The sequence below is a fragment of the Podarcis cretensis genome, assembly GCF_951804945.1.
Source record: "Podarcis cretensis genome assembly, chromosome: 13".
Lineage (NCBI taxonomy): Eukaryota > Metazoa > Chordata > Lepidosauria > Squamata > Lacertidae > Podarcis > Podarcis cretensis.
Window position 1 is genome coordinate 35,400,583 of NC_137182.1, and position 21,730 is coordinate 35,422,312.

Here is a 21,730-nt window from a genome sequence, read left to right on the forward strand (position 1 = left end):
CAGTGTTGCTGAAGCTGATTATTTATTTATGCATATTTACTCACTCAAAAAACCTATGCAAAATACAGCTAATAGTCAGCACCAAAGAAAGGCTATTGCAGTTCTGCAGAGTTCTGCAGAGTGTAAGCTGTGTGCATGTGTATTCTTTCTCTTAGTTGAATAACACTGCAATCCTACTTTGACTTACCTGGGAATAAGTCATGGCAGAGTAAGATGGCCAGTTCAGGTGGCAGATGCCAAGGGGTGTGGAGTGACTAGAGCTCAGTGGATGCTGGTCCATTAGGCCAAATGGGCCACTGCCCCCAAAACCTCAATCTGCCCTCAGCAAGCCCACATATGCCTATCATCTTACTTCCCACCAGTCCATGGGGTGCCACTGGCTGTCAGCTTCCTCTTGCTCTTCTAGAACTCAGCAGGGAGCAGGGGACCATTTTAGAATTAGTTGGCTCTGTTAGTCATTAACTCAGGCTCCCTGCTCCTATCCCACTAGTCTCCAGCCCCCACTGCTGTGCATACTTTATTTTCTGTCCTACCCTCTCTTTTATTGGCAATGGTGCACACCTGAGAGGTGCCGGAACTGAGTTCTTGTGAGTTTCAGCTGCAAAAAAAGCCCTGGTCCTACACCAAGTGCTTTTTTGTGACACTATTCACTAGTATAGTGAACCATCCCAGCCAATTATTATTATTATTATTATTATTATTATTATTATTATTATTATTATCCCCTTTCCTTGCTGCCCATGGCAGCCATTTTGTGCTGGCAGCCTGTCTTGCCAAATGCAAGGTGGTTCTTTTAAAATGAGATTCAGAAGCAATACAAAATACACAAGTGAGTGAGAAGATTAAAGATTTTATTCTAAAACAGCAAGCAATGTATACATACCAAGCAAGCACTTCAATCTGCCACTTGGAAGCCCTCAAGCAGTGTCAAAGCGACTCCTTTCAGGTAGCCTCAGCTTGCACGGCCCTGCAGTCTGTGCACGAGCTTCAAAGAAACTCTGCCCAAGCTGTCTGATTTTATAGATAGCCTGTGTGGCTTCCAAGACTAGTGATGTGCAAACCATCCATTAGCCGCCCCCTCCCAATGCCTCACTTTTTCAAAACATGTCAAACATGGAAGAAGGTACCCAGCACTTGTTAGAAATACATTCTTTAACAAAACAGCTAAGGTTCCTTTAAACTTTAAAAAGCGTTCCAGAAGTTTCTTCAATGTGTGGGAGTGCCAGCTTAAGATGCAGTTAAAAGGAGGAGCTATGAGTTTGCCATTTGAGGCACGAAGAAAGCACACACACACACACTGAGTTTATACTGTGCTGGAGAGATATAGAAGGCATGTAAATAGTTTGTTCCTGCCAACCTAGCAGTTTGAAAGGATGCAGTGCAAGTAGATAAATAGGTACCACTCCGGTGGGAAGGTAAACGGCATTTCCATGCGCTGCTCTGGTTCGCCAGAAGTGGCTGAGTCATGCCGACCACATGACCCGGAAGCTGCACGCCGGCTCCCTCGGCCAATAAAGCGAGATGAGCGCCGCAACCCCAGAGTCGGCCATGAATGGACCTAATGGTCAGGGGTACCTTTACCTTACTAAATAGTTTGTATATATTTGTAATAGAAATGCTTGTGCAACCAGTCAAGCAATAAAGAAGCTCTTGGCTGAGGACTTTGACTTCTGTTCTTGTCATCTGCCGCCAGGGAAATACTCTGCTATAAACAGTAAGACGAGGTTTTGCTGAGGTGCCACCACACAAGCAGAAGGTGCAGCGGAAGTGTGTGGGTGGTAACCTCCAATAGCACTATCCTCCACAACTGATAAGGCAGCTGTGGGGGGCTGGGGAGGGCTTCACCTCCTCCCAGTGTTCCCAAAATATTTAAGATTGTTCTCAAAACATTCATATTGACATTCCATGGGGGGGTGGAAAAGAGGCAGAAAGAGCTCCATGTCAGACCAATAACTCCTCGATACATTTTGTCTTCCAGGTGCATTTCCCATACACAGCCATGGCACTTTTATCAATAAAGCACTGCCTACACCTCCTAAGCTAGCCTGCTGCCCTTGTAAAAAGTGAAGTATACTTCCCCATCGCCATTGTTGAGTAAGATCCAAGTGTCTGTCCAGTTGGTTTCTGCCCATGGGATAAGGTACCATCTTCTCCTTTCCCTCAGGCTGCAATATGTCCTGGGCCAGTCATGGTATTGAAAGCCACCAAAGAAGTCCAGGAGAACAAGCAGGGTCTTGTTTTCAGACCTTTTGGTGATTTCAATGGATTCACATTGAGTATGACTAACAGTCGATCTCACCTGATATTCAGCCCAGTTATGGCCTGTATGGGTTGCTTTAGACATTTCCTTCTCTATGGTCTGTCTCTGCTCTCTTGGAATCAACTCTACTGTTGCAACCTTCTCACTTTGCATACAAAGTCACACCCTTTACGGCATGTGTGTGACAAAGAAAGAGGGGGAACCAGGAAACTAATATGTTTGTTTTGAATGAAGGAACATAGTGCTACTTCAAATGAAGAATGCACTTGATGCATTTAAAAAGGGTGATCTCTCCTTCCCTCTAAAACTAACTGCTTCTGCTAGAAGTACAGAGACTTTTCTGACCATCTCTGAAAAAGCTAGGTAAGAATGATAAATACTAGGAAAGGATGTTTGTATATTTGAAACGCAATGGCAGAGTCCTGTGAGAGGGCCAAACTAGATGCTACGTAGGAGATCTATGAATCCATGCATGTCTCTCCATGCATAATTTCCTCCCAAACTGATTCCCCAAATCCAAATCCACAGTGCCTTGAAGCTGCAATTACCTACAGAGGGTGAGCGTAGGAGAACAATTTGGGTTAAATGGCAAGATCCGGTACTGGATGGCTGAAATATATTGTTCCTGGCAGTCATGAAATTAGGAGCTGTGATGATATGCATTTGTCTTTTAAATGTTTTAGACCTTTATTCATTGTTTTTAGATCCTTTTAAATGTTTTACATTGTTCTTAACGTTTTTTAATATATATTTACTTTTTTATCATATTGTATTTTCATTATACTGTATTAACATTGTTGTTACATTTGGGTGTTTGCTGCCCTGGTCCCTTTAAAAAGAACTGTAATAAAAGCATGCATAGATAGAAACTTTATTTGCATTAGCCACTAGCCATAGCAATAAGAAAAAATATACTGGGGATAGAACGAAATAGTTAGGTATACAAAATACATTCTGGAGGTCTACATCAATACAAATGACAGAAATGATACATGATCCTTTACCCACAGATAAAACATGTGAGCCAATAGGCTTTCTTTTGATTCCCCCCCCCCTAAGCTGGGGAATATTAGAAAGTTAATCAAATAATATATTTTCTTCTAATTGCCCCTGCTAAAAATTTTGCAGTTTTTGCTGTCACCTGGTTATCTTGATCTACCAGAAGAAAGACACAGTAGCAGTGCTTGAACATCCTGGTTTGGGTAGTAGTAGAGGGGTAATAACCTCACTCCTCAAATCTCTATAGAGAGTACAATCTAGCAGTAATAAATACATAAGCAGATTGTTGGCACCTGTCTGTCTCCAGAGACAATGAAGTGCACCTCCAGGCCTGAAGTCAAACCACTGCAATAGCAGCACCAAAGTGACCTCCCTGGGGCGCAAGCCTTGGCAGTGTGGATAGGGGTCCTGGGCTGTCTCTCAAGATGGATAACAGCTACACTGTTGTTATTTTGCAGGCTGAATTCAATTGCATAAGCAGCAAATTCAGGTTGTACATAATAAACCCACTTCCCCCCAGGTTGGATGTTTTTGTGATAAGGAGAATGAAAGGAAATGCACTAGAAAGCATGGAATGACATTTGCTTCTCACAATGCCGTCTAACTTCCCAGCTAAAGGAATTAGGACTATTTATCCTATGGTCTGTAAGTGACCATAGCTGGTGGCAAGTTTGAAGAAGGAGGTCTCCACCTTCATTTCCATGTTTGGGGACTTAATGTGCAAGATAAAAGGTGGGTGGATGCTTCTGGAGAATCTCATATTCTCCCCCTTCTCCCTATTCCAAAAAAGTGGGGAGCTGGTTCAGATGTGGACATCAATGAGGAAAGTGTATACATGCCTTGCCTCCACCTATGCGCAACCTGCACACCTGTGGGCGTTCTCAGATGTTGGCAGAGATTTGGGATGCTGCTGCTTCTGGGATCCAGAGATTGCAGGGACTTGGGGCTTCTGTGCTGCTTCTCCAGACTCAGCAACAGACAGGCCAAAGACAGGAGCACTACCTTTTCATTGCTGATATTGTGTTTTAATAGTACGGCTCCTAGAGGACATTCAGATTGAAATAAAACATCTGTTGTCTGGAACTGACTGGAGCTGAACCACTCAGAGAATACTTCAGAAGGACAGCAATGCCAATTGTTACTTCCGCACTGACTGTGTGGCTTCTGCAGCTGACCATGCTACAAGGTGATTGATGGAGTTGGGGAAGTGCTTGGAGAACAGTTACTCCAAGGTTTCATTTCTTTAAAAAAATTAAAGTTGTGAGGGCTCCTGGGAAATCATGCCTTCTCCGTGCCCATATTTTTCCAGGGACAGTCCCAGATTTACAGAAGCTATACCGGTTTCTGATTTGATCCTGGAATGTCCCACTTTTCCTTAGGACATCTGTTCTTCCCAACTTAGATAGTTCCAGGGTAAAGCCATAATATTAAAAGAGCTAAAGTCCTGATGAGCCCAGGTTTAAATGTGGTTCTGAATACATCCCCTAAGAACCATGTTTCAGAATGAACTTGTGGCACAATTGTCAAAGGTGTTAATTTTTCAACCAATTGGAAAAAGAATGGCTGCATTCACAGACAATCATCTGTCAGGTTATTAAGCTGACATATGCACATGGTGCCTTTTGCCCACCCCCACCCCACACAGTCTATTTGCTCCTCCCCTCACCACAAGCTGTGATTAAAGGAGGAAGCTTCTAAAGAATCTTCATGTTTCATGTTTTGTCCAAACCAGGGAACTATGGTTACCAAATTCAGAACTAGCCAGGCAATTAAACCGCTATCAACCCACTTTTTTATAACCCGGTTTGTTTAAAAGTGATTAACCATACTAACCTGGTTCTCAGAACATGGGATAATAGAGTTAACTAGAGGCTTCTTGCTTTGAGTGTGGCATGCCCAAAGAGAAGAGTGGAGGGGCTCTGTTCACAAGCAAAGAATTTGTGCATACCTTGGCTTGTTGAATCGAGACATGTTTGAACTGGGCCAGTGTAAACAAGTTCCCTTCCCCCTTGTTCATACATACAATCCTACACTGTGTCTTTCTTCTACAATGACTCTTACCTGGGGTATCTTCTTTCTTTATTTTCCTCAGGTGCTACAAGCTCAAAAGCAGGTAAGAGTCATTCAATACATTGGAAGGAGTTTTTCACAGGAATCTCTGTGGAGGAAACTAAAGAAAAGGCCTCCTAAAAACCAGAGGTCTTGTAATCAAACATCCTCACCTTAGACAGGATACTCCTTAATATGTCACATTGATATGAGAAAGATGAACCCACAAACTGATGTTGCCACACCACAAGTAAAGCAAACAAGGTGCCGCATTCTAGATGTGATTGCATGGTCTTCAGTAAGAATTGGTTTTAGGTGTCCAACTTCCTTAAGCCATGGTGCCAAGCTGCACGCTGTAATGCCAGGGTGGAGGAAATATTCAGTCCTCGAGATTCTCCTCAGTTCATGCCCCCTCCAAAGGCCACACTGCTTTCCCCATGTCACCCACCCTCACCAGCCAGCCATTCATACTGCCTGCTTGGAATGTGTCCTTCAACTGTGCTGCTACCTTTTTCTTATCTGGATGGAGAGATGTCAGTGAGGAGATGCAGAAGCCTCTGGACTTTTGCGTGGCTGGAATGTGCTCTACTTTACAAAGGTAACAGTCTCAATTCCTTTGCCCACTAAGCTGTGGAAGAAAGGCCCACCCATCAAGCATCTCACATGAAGAATCTTAAAATGACTCTTGCCATCTTAATCTCTGACCCATGGAAACCAAAAACCCCAAGGTTTTACATGGTTCTACTTCTAGCTATGGTGATGGAAGACGTGTGGGAGAAAGGGATGCCAAAACTGAGAGCTAAGAGTCCAGGACTCGTGGATTCCACTACCACATATATGAGTAAGGATGGATGAGAATTTTAATTTGGTTCACATTTAAAGGTAATTAAAGGCCTAGTTTGCACTTTCTCAAGCAGTAAGCAGTATATATGAAGCAAAATACAACCATACGTCAAACTTCACCCTTTTCCTAATTTTGCGCTGCAGAAATTAAACTGCTGTAAATGTGCTAAGAAATAAAAAAGTCAATTTCACTTACCAGATGAAATGCCCATTAAACCCAGGAGAATCAATGACAAGAAATATGATTATAAAATCTGCAAAAAAAACTATTTGTAAACTAATTCAAATTTAGAAATTTTGTTACCTCGTGTTTTCCACCTCTTCTGCTGCATTACTTCCATTATGTGTGTGCTGCAAACCGTAATGGCAAATCCTATTGTTTCCTCTTCCGCAGAGAGTGGGCAGCCGATAAATGCTCCAAAAATAGTTGGGGGCCAACCAGCCTCTGATGGGTCATGGCCCTGGCAAGTCAGCATTTCACTGTTTTCTTATCCTATTTATGGAGGCTCCCTCATTGCCGAGCAGTGGGTCCTGACAGCAGCTCACTGCTTCTTCTATGGGTGAGTATCATACAGGATGTATTGCTCTGCAGCCATTATAAAGCTTCACTATACAAGGCCAGACTAATTTCAGCTGCCTACCAGTCAGCTTCCTGGTGTCTTAGGCCTCAGCTGCACCATACACTTAAAACACTATCATACCACTTTAAACAGCCATGGCTTCTCCCACAGAAACCTGGGGACTGTAGTTTGCTGAGAGCTGTTAAGAAAGTCCTGCTCCTCACACAGAACTACAGTTCTCAGAATGGTTTCAAAATCCATCCTTCTTCCCAGGGAATTGAACTCTTGGAATTGTTGCTCTTTGTGAAGTATACGGTATGGGTGAGCCACAGGAAATCAAATGTCAGCCAAATATTTTGCCCTTGTATTCACAGAACAGGGCCCAGGTTCCAATACAATGTCCTCCTAGGTGCCCATCAGCTCTCAAACCTCTCTGATAATGCTGTAGCATCTGCTGCAGAACAGATTATCCTCCATCCTGACTACAGTGGCAGCGTTGACCACACAGCAGATATTGCTTTAATCAAGCTGAAGTCGCCTGTGAGCTTCACTGACTACATCCTCCCCATCCGCCTGCCAGAGTCCTCTACAAGCTTCTCTTCAGAAGAACACTGCTGGGTAACTGGATGGGGAGATATTCAAACTGGAGGTGAGGGGTTTTCTTCGTAGCACTTTTTCAGACTCTGTGACTCATCCAAATGAACAGTTCCGGGGCGTGGCATTGGGGGGGGTCCACAGGGGTGGTTGCCCTGGGCACAAAATTGTTAGGGACACAACATTTCAACATCCAACGCTGCCTCAATATATCTGTGCACTTCCGTCACTGGGCTCTGTTGAAAACAGTTTCTCCATGCAAACCAGGAAGTGACCTCTCCAGACAACAGAACAACTCTTCTTTTCTTATCTCTGTTGCTGTGATCACCTGGGCGACGCGGATGCCGTTAGGTGGTTGAATGCACGTGCATACTCCATCCATTTCCCTCACAAAAGTAACATAGAAAAATGCATATCGAAATGACATTTGCACTAAAATGCTGGTGAATTTTCATGAGGATTTTTAAAAAAAAGAATTGCAAAATGAACATTCTCCCCCCCCCCCAGGCCAATCCTACCATTAGGCAGAGTGGTACAGGTGACTCAGGTGGTGAAGGGTGTGGAGCAGTCAGAACTGTAGGCGTCATGTGATCTGCCTGCGCTCTCAAACTAGCCCGGTGCCCTCAAGTACAGTGGAGGATTCTGTCCCACTACCTGTGTTAAAGAAAACACCAGTATTGTTCGTGGAATCTGAGAGGGAGGGAATTTTGTATGTTGCCTCAGACAGCAAAATGTATTGGGCTGCACTTGGTTTTCCTAGAAATAAATATGGGAGGAGAAGTTGTCCCAAAGTGTGGCAACTACATATCTACACTGTACTCAGTGCTAAATTTTTGTCCTACTGAATGCCTCTGCATTCCATGAACACTTTCCCTTTCTCAATCTTCTAGTGTCTTTACCTGCCCCACAAACTCTCCAGCAAGTGAAGGTGCCACTCATAAGCCGAGAAGTCTGCAATGCTCTCTTAAACAGTGTCTCAGAGAAGGGCTTAAGAAAGGATCCTGTCAAGCAGGATATGATCTGTGCTGGTTACCCAGAAGGTGGGAAAGATTCCTGCCAGGTAGGTTGCTCCATGACCTGTTCTTCATACAGCCATCAGAGAAGGTAGACAAAGGCAGGTACTGGCATGATTGCATTATAAAAAGAAAAATACCTTATGTCTTTATGAAGAGAATTTTACAAGAAAAAAGATTCTGCCTGAACACCAGGAAAAACTTCCTAATGGTAAGAGCTGTTCAACAGTGGAACAGACCCCCTTTGAAGGTGATGGACTCTCCTTCCTCAGAGGTTTTTAAGCAGAGGTTGGATGGCCATCTGCCAAGAATGCTTTAGCGGAGATTCCTGCATTGTTGGGGGTTGGACTAGATGTCCCTCGGGGTCCCTTCCAACTCCACAATTCTATAAATCTACGATTCTTTGAATGATTGCGTTGTGTGAATATAGCCCTTAGCCATTTCTTCCTAATTTTGGTCTACCATTGGGAGATGGCACCTTGCAGCTTTTCAGATTCACCTATTTCCCCAGGAGTTCTTGTTGTTTTGTTTAAAAATATTCCTGTGTTGCTTGCTTTAGCAATAAAACCTAAAAATATAAAAGCTTCATATAACCAAAACCAAGAATAAAACAGATTCGAAAGAATAAAAAAATACTTCCTCTGTTTAAAATATGTATAGCACACCTTTCTTTATTTAAAAAAAAAAAGTTTCCCATACATGTCAACTCAGAAACAAGTCCTCTTCTGTTTGGTGGGGTTAGTCTCAGGTCCCTGAGCATGGGTCATGCCAACTGTAATTGTTAGGATGTAGAGACCAACAACATCAGGTTCCCCATCTCTTATTATAAACCTTATTTCAGCCCCCTCGGCTGATCAGTATTTGGAATCTGTTGCTAGAGTTTTCCACCATGGATTCCATGTTTTCTCCCATCTCTTTCTCCACAGGGTGATTCTGAAGGACCTTTGTTTGCCCCAATGAGTCCTGTTCACTTCAACAAGACTTAGTTCCAGGTCAATGGGTAAAGGGTTGTAGCCTTGGTCATTTAACTGCATGGCTTGGGGCTCAAATGTTGAAACTCAGTAAAATCCACATACATTTGTATCTGAGATTAAAGCCATCAATTCTAAAAGGAAGAAAGTCTACTTATATTGTTTTTGAAAGTTGGACACCACACATATCATCACAGATGATGCTTCCCCCCCCTTCTCTCACAAACAGACCTGAATGCCTCTTTTAAGATGGCCCAAGTCATCTACCATTGTTAGAATTAGTTTTGTTGGTGTTGTTGAATTGAATAATCCTTATTAATTTTTTCAATAGTCTTTCGAACCCTACAAAGTAGAGCAATATTTCTACCCCTGGTGTTGCAGGTGCAGTGGAAGAGGGCGGAGGCTGACAGGGTCACTATCTTGTCAGTACCTGCCGGAGGTAAATGAAGATTTATATTGGTTGCTGGGAACTTGTTGTCCTCCAGATGTTGCTGGAATACAACTCCCACCATCCCTGACCATGAGCCATGCTGGGTGAAGCTGTTGGCAGGTGGAGCTCAGAGGCATCTGAAGGGCCACCAGTTCCCCATCCCTGGTTATAATCCTCATTCCAGCTCCCTCATCTAATCGGTATTCCTAATCAGAGTGCTCACTGCCATGTTCACCACAGATCCTGCACTATCTCTTTTTCCACAGGGTGACTCCGGGGGACCCTTAGTGTGCCAGCTCAAAGAAGGTTGGATGCAGGCTGGGATTGTGAGCTGGGGAAGGGGCTGTGGCCAACCCTCCCGCCCAGGGGTCTACATTTCAGTACCTTTCTATGCCAACTGGATCCAAGAGAGAATACAGGGTAGAAATGGTGGTGGTGGGGAAATTGGTGGGCTACCCAATATTGTGACATTCACCTCGATGGCATTTGTACTGGCCCATTTGTGAGAAACCAGTCTGCTGGTTTCCAGTCTGCCCACCAATTGTATGGAATATCTTTTCTCTTTTTTTTAGTTTTAGTTTTTATTTATACTTTGCAAATTTATACATTTTATTAGTTTTACAATCAATTTAGCATTCTCCATTTAAGCTCATTTTCTCCTCTAAATATATAATTTTCAAACAAAATCAAGAGCAGATGAATGGATATGTTCACAGCTGCTATATTCACAACTAAACATGATTACATTAGAGTATACATTTGAGTTTTATCATTAACAGTATGCAGGATAATCTTTGACTTCCTTCCCCCTTCTTCCGCTGTTCCTTAAATTTATTTTTTAATATCTTCTGCATATCCAAATTCATTTAACTTGCTCATTTCATTATCAACTGCAAATATATACCGTACTCTTATATAACTGCATGTTATTACAATAATCCTGCTATTGTTTTTATCTGTTTACAATTTATCTGTAAATATTCAATAAACCATTTCCATTCTTTTATAAAAAGTTTGTTATCTTGATTTCTCATTCTTCTGGTAAGTTTCACCATTTCTGCAAATTCCAAAAGTTTTTGTATCCATTCTTCCTTTGCTGGGACTTCTGCTTCTTTACACTTTGGGGCAAGTAGCATTCTTCCTGCTGTAGTAGCATACATAAATAAGTTTCTATACAATTTAGGTAGTTCTGTCCCTATAATTCCCCCCAAAAAAACTTCTGGGGTTTTTTTTATAAAAGTTATTTTGAACATCCTTTTCAATTCATTGTATGGAATATTGTGAGTTAGACTGCTGGTTGGACTCATTTAAATCACCACATGCAGTAGGGATTCAGGGATGCTTACCTTTACTTCTCTCTATTTAATCTCACCATGTCTACCTTATCACATTTCAACTGTTTTGTAAACATCTGATAGTGGTTAACCAACCAGCAACCAGCCCAGACATCTGGACTGAGCAGCTACATGGTAGAAGAGAGGGAGAGAGAGCAAAGGCTTTGTTAATGCTTTCTCCCCGAGTAAGGGGGTGTGACCTAGCTAAATCTGGCTGGACAGCTTACTCTATGGTCTTAACCCCTTCATGCATGAATTAGAGTTAAGCATGTTGGTTATATGAGACTGGTTTATCCCACAATAACAATTCTGTGAGGCAAGTTAGGCTGGGAGAGTGTGACTGGCTCAAGGTCACCCAGTGAGCTTCATGGCTGAGTGGGAGTTTGAACTCTAGTCTCCTAGGTCCTAGTCCAACACCCAAACCACAACACCTCACTGTTACACCCAAAGTGCCCTGAAATTGTCACTTGGAGAAAAAGCAGAGACTTTTTTCATCCACGCTCTTCATTTGCAAGCTATGATACTTCAGACTTTTACAGTGATACTGAATGCGCTGCTTTCACAATTCCTTTTTATTTATTTTATTTTTTATTAAATTGACATTTTTAAATGACATGAAAACAAGTGGTGAATAAATTAATCACCTGGAACATACTGAACTATGAATTGAACTTTTTCAGCTCACTCAAGTCTTTTATTTGCAATAGTCTGGATACAATAAGATTGCTTTGTATTTTACTCATGATTTTAAAATTATCAATAAATTGTTATAGAATGCTTGCAATCGTTTTACAGCTTCTATTCTTTGTATGATTACTTCCCTATTCCCTATGTTACAATATGGATGCAATGCAGCTCCAAAGTGCTAGCTTGAAAAGTAAGCATGATGGGAATGTTGGGACTGCCCGTGGGAAACAGAGGGACAGTCAATTCACAGTGCGAAGCACCGGAATTAGCTCAGAGTGTAATATGAGCTCTTCCGTTTGTTCCTGTCCAGGAAGTGCAGGAAGTTTCCGTTACTGCACTGCTGGAGTTTGAAGAGAGCAGTCATGTTTTTTGTAATTCTTCAAAGACAGAAATAAAGGCATGTAAATACGTTTCTGTCTATCTCTTTCCCCTGCCAGGGGGCAGGAAAGAGGGGGTATGTTCTTCTCACGTTTGAGAAGAATCGCCTATCGAGACCTCGCCTGGATCTTGCTGGGGAATGCAGCCAGGGAGGTCAACAGGGAATCATGCCGGGTGCCTGGGAGAGTTGCCAGTTTCTCCTGATAAAGGCTTGATTCCCTATTCCTTGCTCTGATCCAAAGTAACGCCTCAACCTTGATCAGAATGGTAATAGAATGAAATCTCTTACCATTGACAAAAAATATAGTTGATGGAGCCATTATTCTTTACAGCAATCTTCAGAAACTATTTGGAACTATAATGCTTTTGTGCTGGCATAGCTAAGCCACTGTATTATCGCTGAGAAAGGAGCAAGGCCCTTTGTAAATTGAACTGAGTTCCTGGATAAAAGAGTAGAAATATATGAAACATCTGTGTAACAAATATATAATTATGGCTTATTATGACAGACCAGCAATACCACCAAACAATTTTGAGAAAGATAAGGATTTTAAAAAATGAAGACTGTCCATTTTGAGTTGGAAAATGCTGGGGCGGTTTTAATATGATATTGAAAAGAAGAAGAAAAACGTTCAGAAATTTTCTGATTTCAAGGGTAGCCAACACTGTACCTTCCAGACATTGTTGGAATAAAACTTCCATCAGCTTCAGCAGCAACATGAATAGTCAGGCAGGATGGAAATTACAGTCCAGTCACATCAGCCCTCCTGTTTTATTGCAGATGACAGCCAGGAACCTTCTAGAGACAGAAGGTGGAAGAACTCAACCACAGTCTGAGCCCTTTACATAAAGCAGAGGCAAATTTAGGTCACACTGGGCACAGAGCCTTGGGGGTGCTACAGGGAATGTTGTAACTATGATGTAGAATGAAAGGCAAGAGGCCAGGGGCCGCCACATTTTGGCATCGCACAGGGCACCACTAAAATGTGAGACCCCCAAGGTCCTCCACTGCATATAGGGCAACATCAAAATTGTGATGGGCCACCAGGCAGTCTGTACACCACAATCTCCTCCCTGTATAAAAAAGGGACTGCTTTGGAAAATCAATCAAAAATCCATCTTTATCTGAACCCGCTGCCTGAAAGAGCAGCTGTCAAAACACTAGAATCCCATTCCTTGAGCTGCAAATTTCCAGCAGAGATCAGGAAGTCTCAGAATTTCCTCAGCTGCTGAACTATATTGAATTATGTTAGCAGCGACTATTTGAGAAGTGCAATTTCAAGAACCATATGCGTTCATCCGAGTCTGCAAGTGGCATGCTGCTTGCCTGGTAAGTACGGTCCTGTACCACAGCCAAAAACAAACAGTCCCTGCCCATAGACTTGTCATCTTGCCAGAAGCTCAACACAAAGGAAGAGGGTATGACGAACAGGAAATACACGATATGGAGGTAATATGGGGGATTCAACGAGATGCCCTCCATATGCTATTAAACTACAGCCTCTCTTGCTATTGGCTGTGGCACATCAGGGCTGAAGACCGAAAGCTTCTAATAGGCACCATGTTAGCTCCTCCTGTAATGTTGCCTTAGGCTGTCAGTACAGCACTGGCATGTGCAGAACCAATGCACCAGATTCTTCTTCTTCTTCTATTAATTTTATTATTTATTAAGTTTGCATACCACCCTTCATCCAAAGATCCCAGGGCACATCACAGCATATAAACACAAAATAGAAACACAAAGTGCTTAATAAAAACAAGAACAAAACCAAAGTAAAACCATAATTAAAAGGACATCGCATGTTAATCATCCCAAGGCCTGGTTGAAGGGGAATGTTTGCGCCTGATACCTCACTGTGGGTAGTGGGTGTGCGTGGTTTGTGTCCATCCATTGCATTATTAGCCTTAAACCTGTTAAATAGAAGGCCTGACATGACTTACAATGATGGATGACCGAGTGTGTACGGTTACCAACCACACTGGAACTTTATTTGTTTGGCCATCGATGGCTACACGTAATGCTTTGAATACAACAAAAGCAAGTCTATAGTTGCCGTCGAATGATACTATAACAATGGAATAAATGGAAGTAAAAGAACAAAAGCAAATGAAATAAATTCCTCCTATCGGTATTCACTGCAGTAGGTGTGGCAGCGATACTGACATGCAAATCTTTATAGCTGGTGCTGGATTCTATAAAACTATGTAGAGCTTTGGAATGAGGAAACAGCCCAGATAGTTGATGCAACTGCCTCACAAGTGCCCTCTCCTTAGAATAGGTTTAGGGGATAAATTTGGTTGAGTTTGCATTTTAATGCAAACCTACGTAATTCATGCTTCCAAACTATGTGCAAACGAAAGCACAACTATCCTTTGAAATCCTCCTAATTTTGTGCTGCAGTTATCCAAACAAATAATGCACACAAGAACACATACATTAGGAGGAAGTGTGATTAAAAGCAGATATATTAGTGAAAATGACATGCAAAAATATGTTACATTACTACTACTACTACTACTACTAATAATAATAATAATAATAATAATAATTTTATTTATACCCCGCCCATCTTGCTGGGTTTTCCCAGCCACTCTGGGAGGCTTACAAACATGCATATTAAGTAGAATTGCATACAAAATTGCAAAAATGCACATTAATATGTTTACTATTTTTTGTGATTGCAGGGGATCTACTTTGAGCATGACTAAAGTGATCACACCCAATATTCTGCCCAGTTATGGCTTCTGTGGATTGCTCTAACCATTTCCTTCTCTATGGTCTGTTTTGCATCTCATGCTGCATGCAGTTACACCCTTTACAGTGTTTTTTTATTTTAAAAAATCAAAATATTTTGTTTATTGTTGTTCAAACCAGGAAACTAATGTGTTTGTTTGGAGTGACTACTACATAATGCTGCATGATAAAATAACACATCTGGTATATTTATAAAGGGTGATTTCTCCTTCCCTCTAAAACTAGCCACCATTCCTAGAATACAGAGTCTTTTCCACCCGGCTATGAAGGAACCAGGTAGCAATGGCAAGACTAGGACAGGATGTTTGTATGTTTGGAATGCACAGGCAATGTTGTTTGAGGGGGCCAAAGTGAATATTGCATAGTTGATCTATGTATCTCCCTGTGGAATTTCTTCCTACATTGATTTCCCAAATCCAAACCCCATCCACTTGCAGCTACAATTAGCTGCAGAGGGCGAACATAAAGGCACCATTTAGGTTGCATAGCAAGATCCCATCATGGATGGCTGAAAGATCTTGTCCCTGACAACCATTAAATTATTAGTCATGAGGGCATGTGACTAGTACCATTGATAGCCCTCTCCTCCCTCTTTCTCTGTCCTGAACCATCCAACATTCAGCTTCACAGAGTTCTAGCGTGAGGAGGGAGATTATGGGCATGAAGCACTCGGAACATTCTGCTGATAATTGAGGGGAGTAATAAAAAATAATAATCTACTTTGATCACAGCAGATAGCGATGCTGGATTTCCCTAGGGGGCGCTGTCCAATCTCATATCAGCCAAGCTTGAGCCCAGGGCTCTCCTAGCTTGTGGTGGAATCCCTGCTCAGGGTGAAACACCCTTGCAGGATTGGGCAGACCCAGTAACACAACATGGAACAGAATTGTAGGTGGGTGAGTGTTGGAGAAGGCGAGGGGGATGTTTGAAGGAGGAATCATTGCTTGCTAGGCTTGCTAGTTATATATATACATATACATATACATATACATATATATATATATATATATATATATATATATATATATCTTCAAAAGGAGGGGATGTGTCTGCTAAGAGTCTTCAAAGAATTAAAAGTAGACAACGCAGCAGCACCCCTACATACACATCACGCAAAACGAGCAATGATAAAGGTACTACTAGGAGAGGGGCCAAAGAATAGCATCTCACCACCTCCAGTATCTAATTCAACCTTCGTCAACTTGGCACCCTCATAAGAACATCAGACGAGTCTGGCTGCCAAATACCTCAAAGGACCAAGGAATCTGGATAGACTGCCTCTTGACCTGAAGTTTCCATAAGAACGTAAGAAGAAACTGCTGGGTCAGGCAAAGGGCCCATTCTGTCCTGCATGAATGTACTTACAGAAAAAAGGGGAGAACTCAATATCCAAATACATTCATATTAATCTCACCATATGAATACCCCTTACATGTCAGGGGAGAGAGGCATAGATAGGAAGAATTATTATATTGGTTTCTGATTTCATCCCAGAATGTCCCACTTTCCCTTAGGATGTCTCTATTTTCATCGGGAAATGTTGGTGGGTATGGAGTCATGCGACCTCTGAGTCAAGGAGATAAGTAGCAATATAATCTTTAGAAGACATCTGAAGGCAGCCCTGTAATTTTTTTAATGTTTATTGTTTTATTCTTTTTTTAGAAAAAGTAGTGCTGGAACTCACCATGAACATCTCCCTTGTTCTCTTATAATGGCAATGGGCCCCACCTGAAAGGTGCCAGAACTAAGTTCCGGTGAGTTCTGGCCTGTGCTCATTTTCCTACTCATATTGAAATACTGCCCCTCAATGAGGCCAAACTTAGATTCACAAAATGTTTAGGGGTATGGGTACCCCTGCGTAACCCCAGAAAGAAAAGCACTGGTTCCAGCTGAAAAAAGCCCTGGTTTCATTATGTTTTTCTATATGTTGGAAGCTGCCCAGAGTGGCTGAGGCAACCCAGTCAGAGGGACAGAATATAAATAATAAAATTATTATTATGGAAAAAGACGTCCCTATTTTCATGAGAAAAATGTTGGAGGATATGTATTCAAAGAACTGAGATTTATATGTTGCACCCCCACTCCAGACGTAGAGAGACTCTCAGGAACCCAAAGAGGAGGAAATGCACAGAAGCGCCACCCTTTCCCCTTGATTTGGAACATTATATAGCACAGTAAAATTTGAGATCAAAGTTCAACATTTACTGGCATTCGTTGCAAAAGAACCATCAGGAAGATACTTCAGAGAAGGACTGCAGAATCAGAAGTGAGTGGAGCATGTCGTTTAGCCCTCCTTACTGGTACTGCGGCTGCTGCAACTAATTGTGCTAAAAGGTGATGGATTGGTAAGTGGGAATCAATCCCTCAAGTTTTCCCCACCTTTCAAGGGTGTAAAAAGGAGACAGGTTTAAAGAGTGATGGCTCTAGACTGTCACTATTTTGTGGGGCAGGGGGATCCAATGATATAACCAGCAAAATCAGGTTGTGTGTAACAAGCCCACTTCCTAGCAAAATTAGATATTTTTGTCATAAGAGTGAAGAGAAATGCACTAGGAATTGCAGGAGAATATCTGCTCAGCACAGTAACAGCAAACCTCCCTGCTGAAAAATTAGGATGAATGCTCCATAAATAGGTTGCCTGTAAGGGAAAATTGTTTGTGGCAAGTGTTTAAAATGAGGAAATTATGCCCCAAATAGTAAGAAATCAGAATTTTATAATAATTTAGAAAAAAAAAATCTGGGATCATAATAATGAAAATATAATTCTCATAGGAGACCTTAATGGTGTGACCTGAAGACTTGGACAGAAAAGAAAGAGACAGGGTTATGAACGTTGGGAAGTTACCTCTTAGGTAAAGGTAAAGGTACCCCTGCCCATACGGGCCAGTCTTGACAGACTCTGGGGTTGTGCGCCCATCTCACTCAAGAGGCCAGGGGCCAGCGCTGTCCGGAGACACTTCCGGGTCACGTGGCCAGCCGCACACGGAAACGCCGTTTACCTTCCCGCTGGTAAGCGGTCCCTATTTATCTACTTGCACCCGGAGGTGCTTTCGAACTGCTAGGTTGGCAGGCGCTGGGACCGAGCAGCGGGAGCGCACCCCGCCGCAGGGATTCGAACCGCCGACCTTTCGATCGGCAAGCCCTAGGCGCTGAGGCTTTAACCCACAGCGCCACCTGCGTCCCTTTTGAAGTTACCTCTTACCTTCTTCCAATTTTCAATTCTCAAAATCGCTAAAATCAGGAGGTAGAATAGATAATATTTGGGTTTCCAAGAAAATAATATTAAGAACAATTAAAGCAGAAATTTTGCCCAGAGTAATGTCAGACCATAACCCAACAATGCTGGAAGTAACACAGAAGAAGGAGTACATGAAAAGGCGGAGACTAAATGAGAGTATCCTGAATGACGACGATGTAGTTTAAAAAGCCAAAGATATGTTAGAAGAATTTTTTCAAATTAATAACAAACAAGGGACGGACATTGATATAATTTGGGGTGCCAGTAAGGCATATATGAAGGGGTTCTGCATCCAACAATCTGCTATGAAAAAGAAAAACAGAGATCAAAACTTCTCTGCGTCCACCAGGATCAGTGCTGCCCTCTTGTCCGGTCTCATTTCTAAGTATTCTATTGTATCTGTTACCAATCTTAGGTTATTATAAATTTGTCTTCCCGGTAGGAAGCCTGACTGATCTTTCTTTATTATTCTTGCCAATATCTTTTTCAATCTGTTAGCTAGAATTTTTGCAAATAATTTATAGTCTGAGTTTAGAAAGGAAATTGGTCTATAATTTTTAATTTCCTCTAAATTGGATCCTTGTTTTGGTATTAAGGTAATTAGGGCCTCTTGCCATTATTCTGGCACTTGACCTCATTCTAAAATTTTGTTTTTATTTCTTCTAACACTGGTTATATTGTCTCTTCCAATTTTTTATAATACATTATAGATATACTATCTGGACAACTTTTAGTAGTTGCAATTCCTTCTTTTATTTCACTTTAGTATTTCTAAGGGAACAAGACACGGCTGTCCTCTTTCACCTCTCCTCTTTATCATAGTTTTGGAAGTATATTTGAAAGCAATAAGAGAAGACTAAGATAGAAGGAATAAAATTTGGTCATAGGACTTAGAAGGTTAGAGCCTTCACAGACAACCTAATAATCACAACAGAAAACCCACTAGAGAGTATTGCAGCAGCACTGGAAAAAAACCAAGGAATTTGGACAACTATCAGGATTCAAAATTAATAAAGAAAAAACAAAACTCTTGGTAAAAAACGTTTTCAGATGTCTCGGCCGCTGAATGTTTTGGAAGATGAACATTGATCCTCAGTTTTTGAACGTTTTGGAATTCCGGAAGAGATTACGTTCAAAAACCGAGATTCCACTGTATCCTTTCTAAAGTTACCTTGGCAGCTGGGTGCTGTGCTTCTGTGTGTGAAACTGGGAAATGGAAAAGTCAGTGTTTTTCTGTTAACCTAGTACTTTTCTCTCTCTCTAGGAGATTAAAAGAGGCAAGGGGGGGGAGTTCCCCTCTGTTTTTGAGGTTATCTGTTTGTTCATTTCTCCTCCCATCTTCCTTGGAGGTGGAGACTGCATGAACAGGGTTTACTGGTGGTCCCCCTCCAAAACTGCTTAGCTTCTCCAAAGTTTCTGCATTATGCACTTCCTTTAGAACATGCCTTAGGGTATTCTGAGCAGAGGTAGCTGGTGCTGATTGTAATGGTAGAGTGGAAGTCAGGGTGAAGACCAACGCTAGATGGAGCAAGATCCTGTAACAGGCAGGGCCAAATAATTCTAGTTTTGTTCCCATCACCCTCCCTGCTGAGATCTAGGCAATTCCAGCCCCTGAACTGGCTATTAAGTAGGAATTGCAGCAGGTGGGGGCTGGCTGAGGCTGGTGGAAGAATGTTCCATTTGCCCTCAAGAGCCAGCATCCACTGGTTCAGGGGTGTCATAACACTGTACCACAGACAGAATGGGGGGTTTTTCCTGATATTGAAAGAAGCACATGATTTTTCAGTGTGAAACTGGGTGTCTCAGCTTGGGTGTGAAGCTAAGCACTTATTCACACCCACATGCAGGGAGTGCTTTGGTCAGGAAGCAAAGGTCCTGGCCCAAGTTCTGAGAAGGTGGGATGCCCAGCTCCCTCTGTCAAGCTAAGGAACAGTTTTGTGCATGCAGAAATGAAGAGAAGAAGCAGTTTTGGAGAGATGCAAAAGCAACAAGAGGGAGAGCTGGGAAGGCACCTTGGTGGGGCCATTATCTCCCTAAAGGGAGGTGGAAGACCTGCTGCAAGGGGGAAGTGTACTATGCTCAGCTTGTATATCTGTAAATAAGCTAAATATTACAATATTACAGACTTGGGGGTTCTTTGTTGCTTCTGCAATTCAATGAAGGAAGCATTATCCTTTCACCCTTGATACTGTATTTGATCCTAGAAGACATCCAGACCGAAATAAAACGTCAGTTATCCAGAACCGACTGGTGCTCAACCACTCAGAGGACACTTCAGAAGAGGGACAGCCATGGCAACTGTGTCTTTCATGCTGGCTGTGTGGCTTCTGCAGCTGACCATACTACAAGGTGACTTATAGGGTTTGGGAAATGCAGAAATTCCCTCCATGTAGCCTTCGTTTAGGGGCATAGCTGTCAACCATCCCTTATTTTGCGGGAAACTCCCTTATCCCAGCACCGTATCCCACTGCTGTCCCTTATTGATGATGTCCCTTAAATTTCCCGGGTTTCATGCTCGCCCAACTTGGGAGGGAAGCAGCGGCTTCGGGTCCTCCGCCGCGAAAGAGAGCACGCGTACGAGCTGTCGTGTCTCCGTCTCTCCCTTTTCCCCCTCTGGGGCACGTCGTGAGCAGACGGGTGGTGGCGGGCGGGCAGGCGGCCCCTCTCTTGCAAGACTTCCGCCACACTGCCAGGGGAAGCCGAAGGCAGCAGCGGTGGCTGAGGAGGCAGCCTGAGGGAGGAGGAATAGGAGGGGATGGGGAGGGACGCAGAAGGGCGGCGCTTCAGCAGCCACGGCAGCGCCGTAAGCACCTTATGCCAGGCTCGCGGGCGGCGTGGGTGAGAGTCTCTCTCCCTCCCCCCTCCCTCTCTTGGGCGGGGAAGGGCCGATGGAACTCCTCGCACCAGGACGACAGCAGCCCCGACGTGCTGCTTAGCATACCCTCCAACCAGTGCGGCATCTTAATGTAGTCATTTCCCCCTCTGCATCCCTTTCATAACTCTATTTTTATAAATCATTTGTCCATCCATAGTTTAAATTTTTACTACAAGTTTTCTGTCAACCCTACCAATGTATGTAACTCTTTACAATAGCTTTTCAACTAAATCATAAACTTTTCCCATTCTTTATGAAAGAGGTCCTCTTCCTGGTTTCTAATTCTGCCTGTAAGCTTTGCCATCTTGACGTCGTTCATCAGTTTTGTCTGCCACTCTTCTTTGGTGGGAGTTGTAGACCCTTAGGATCATCTAGTCCGACCCCCTGCAAAACACAGTCAGTCACAGCAAAAGCAGCATGGCTCCATCAGTGGCAGATTTATGTATAAGCGAAGCAAAATCCCTTATTTTGGCTGCTGATCCCTTATTTTCGAGGCTGCTTGTCCCTTATTTTCAAATCTGTTAAGTTGACAGCTATGTTAAGGGGACAAGAAGGGAATCTGGAGCGATAAAAATATTTTAAATAAAAAGCTCGCCACTGCATTTCTTCCTTGTAGCTCAAAGCAGCTTCTGTAGGGGATTAACTACATCTTAACCTCAGCAAGGTTGATGCATCTTGCACCTTTAAGCCGTGCAATACAAAGGTGGGAAGCTATCAAATCAGCATTTCTCCTTCACACAAAAT

The 21,730-nt window shown here is 42.7% G+C and overlaps 2 protein-coding genes across 2 annotated transcripts in view; both read left to right on the plus strand.

Annotated features, from left to right (window-relative positions):
* Window positions 1-2,489: 2,489 nt before the first annotated feature.
* LOC307201833 (serine protease 27-like) lies at window positions 2,490-10,555 on the plus strand. Its single transcript, XM_079951305.1, has 7 exons — window positions 2,490-2,623; window positions 4,292-4,445; window positions 5,352-5,372; window positions 6,546-6,711; window positions 7,086-7,360; window positions 8,196-8,365; window positions 9,986-10,555. Exons 2-7 carry the CDS (start codon window positions 4,388-4,390, stop codon window positions 10,223-10,225), a joined length of 930 nt encoding a protein of 309 aa, XP_079807431.1. The 5' UTR covers window positions 2,490-2,623; window positions 4,292-4,387; the 3' UTR covers window positions 10,226-10,555.
* Window positions 10,556-17,097: 6,542 nt separating this feature from the next.
* Window positions 17,098-21,730, plus strand: part of LOC307201832 (serine protease 27-like) — a 33,876-nt gene continuing 29,243 nt past the window's right edge. The window contains exons 1-2 of the mRNA XM_079951304.1: window positions 17,098-17,218; window positions 20,316-20,460. Coding sequence (XP_079807430.1) covers window positions 20,403-20,460 — 58 coding nt within the window. The 5' untranslated portion in view covers window positions 17,098-17,218; window positions 20,316-20,402. The remainder of the gene's footprint in view (window positions 17,219-20,315; window positions 20,461-21,730) is intronic.

Excerpts from the sequence above, each read along its gene's own strand:
- LOC307201833 (XM_079951305.1), top strand. The coding sequence starts at position 4,388 with ATGCCAATTGTTACTTCCGCACTGACTGTGTGGCTTCTGCAGCTGACC. Across the intron at positions 4,446-5,351 it reads GCAGCTGACCATGCTACAAG|GTGCTACAAGCTCAAAAGCA; the intron begins GTGATTGATGGA and ends TATTTTCCTCAG. Across the intron at positions 6,712-7,085 it reads GCTCACTGCTTCTTCTATGG|AACAGGGCCCAGGTTCCAAT; the intron begins GTGAGTATCATA and ends TTGTATTCACAG.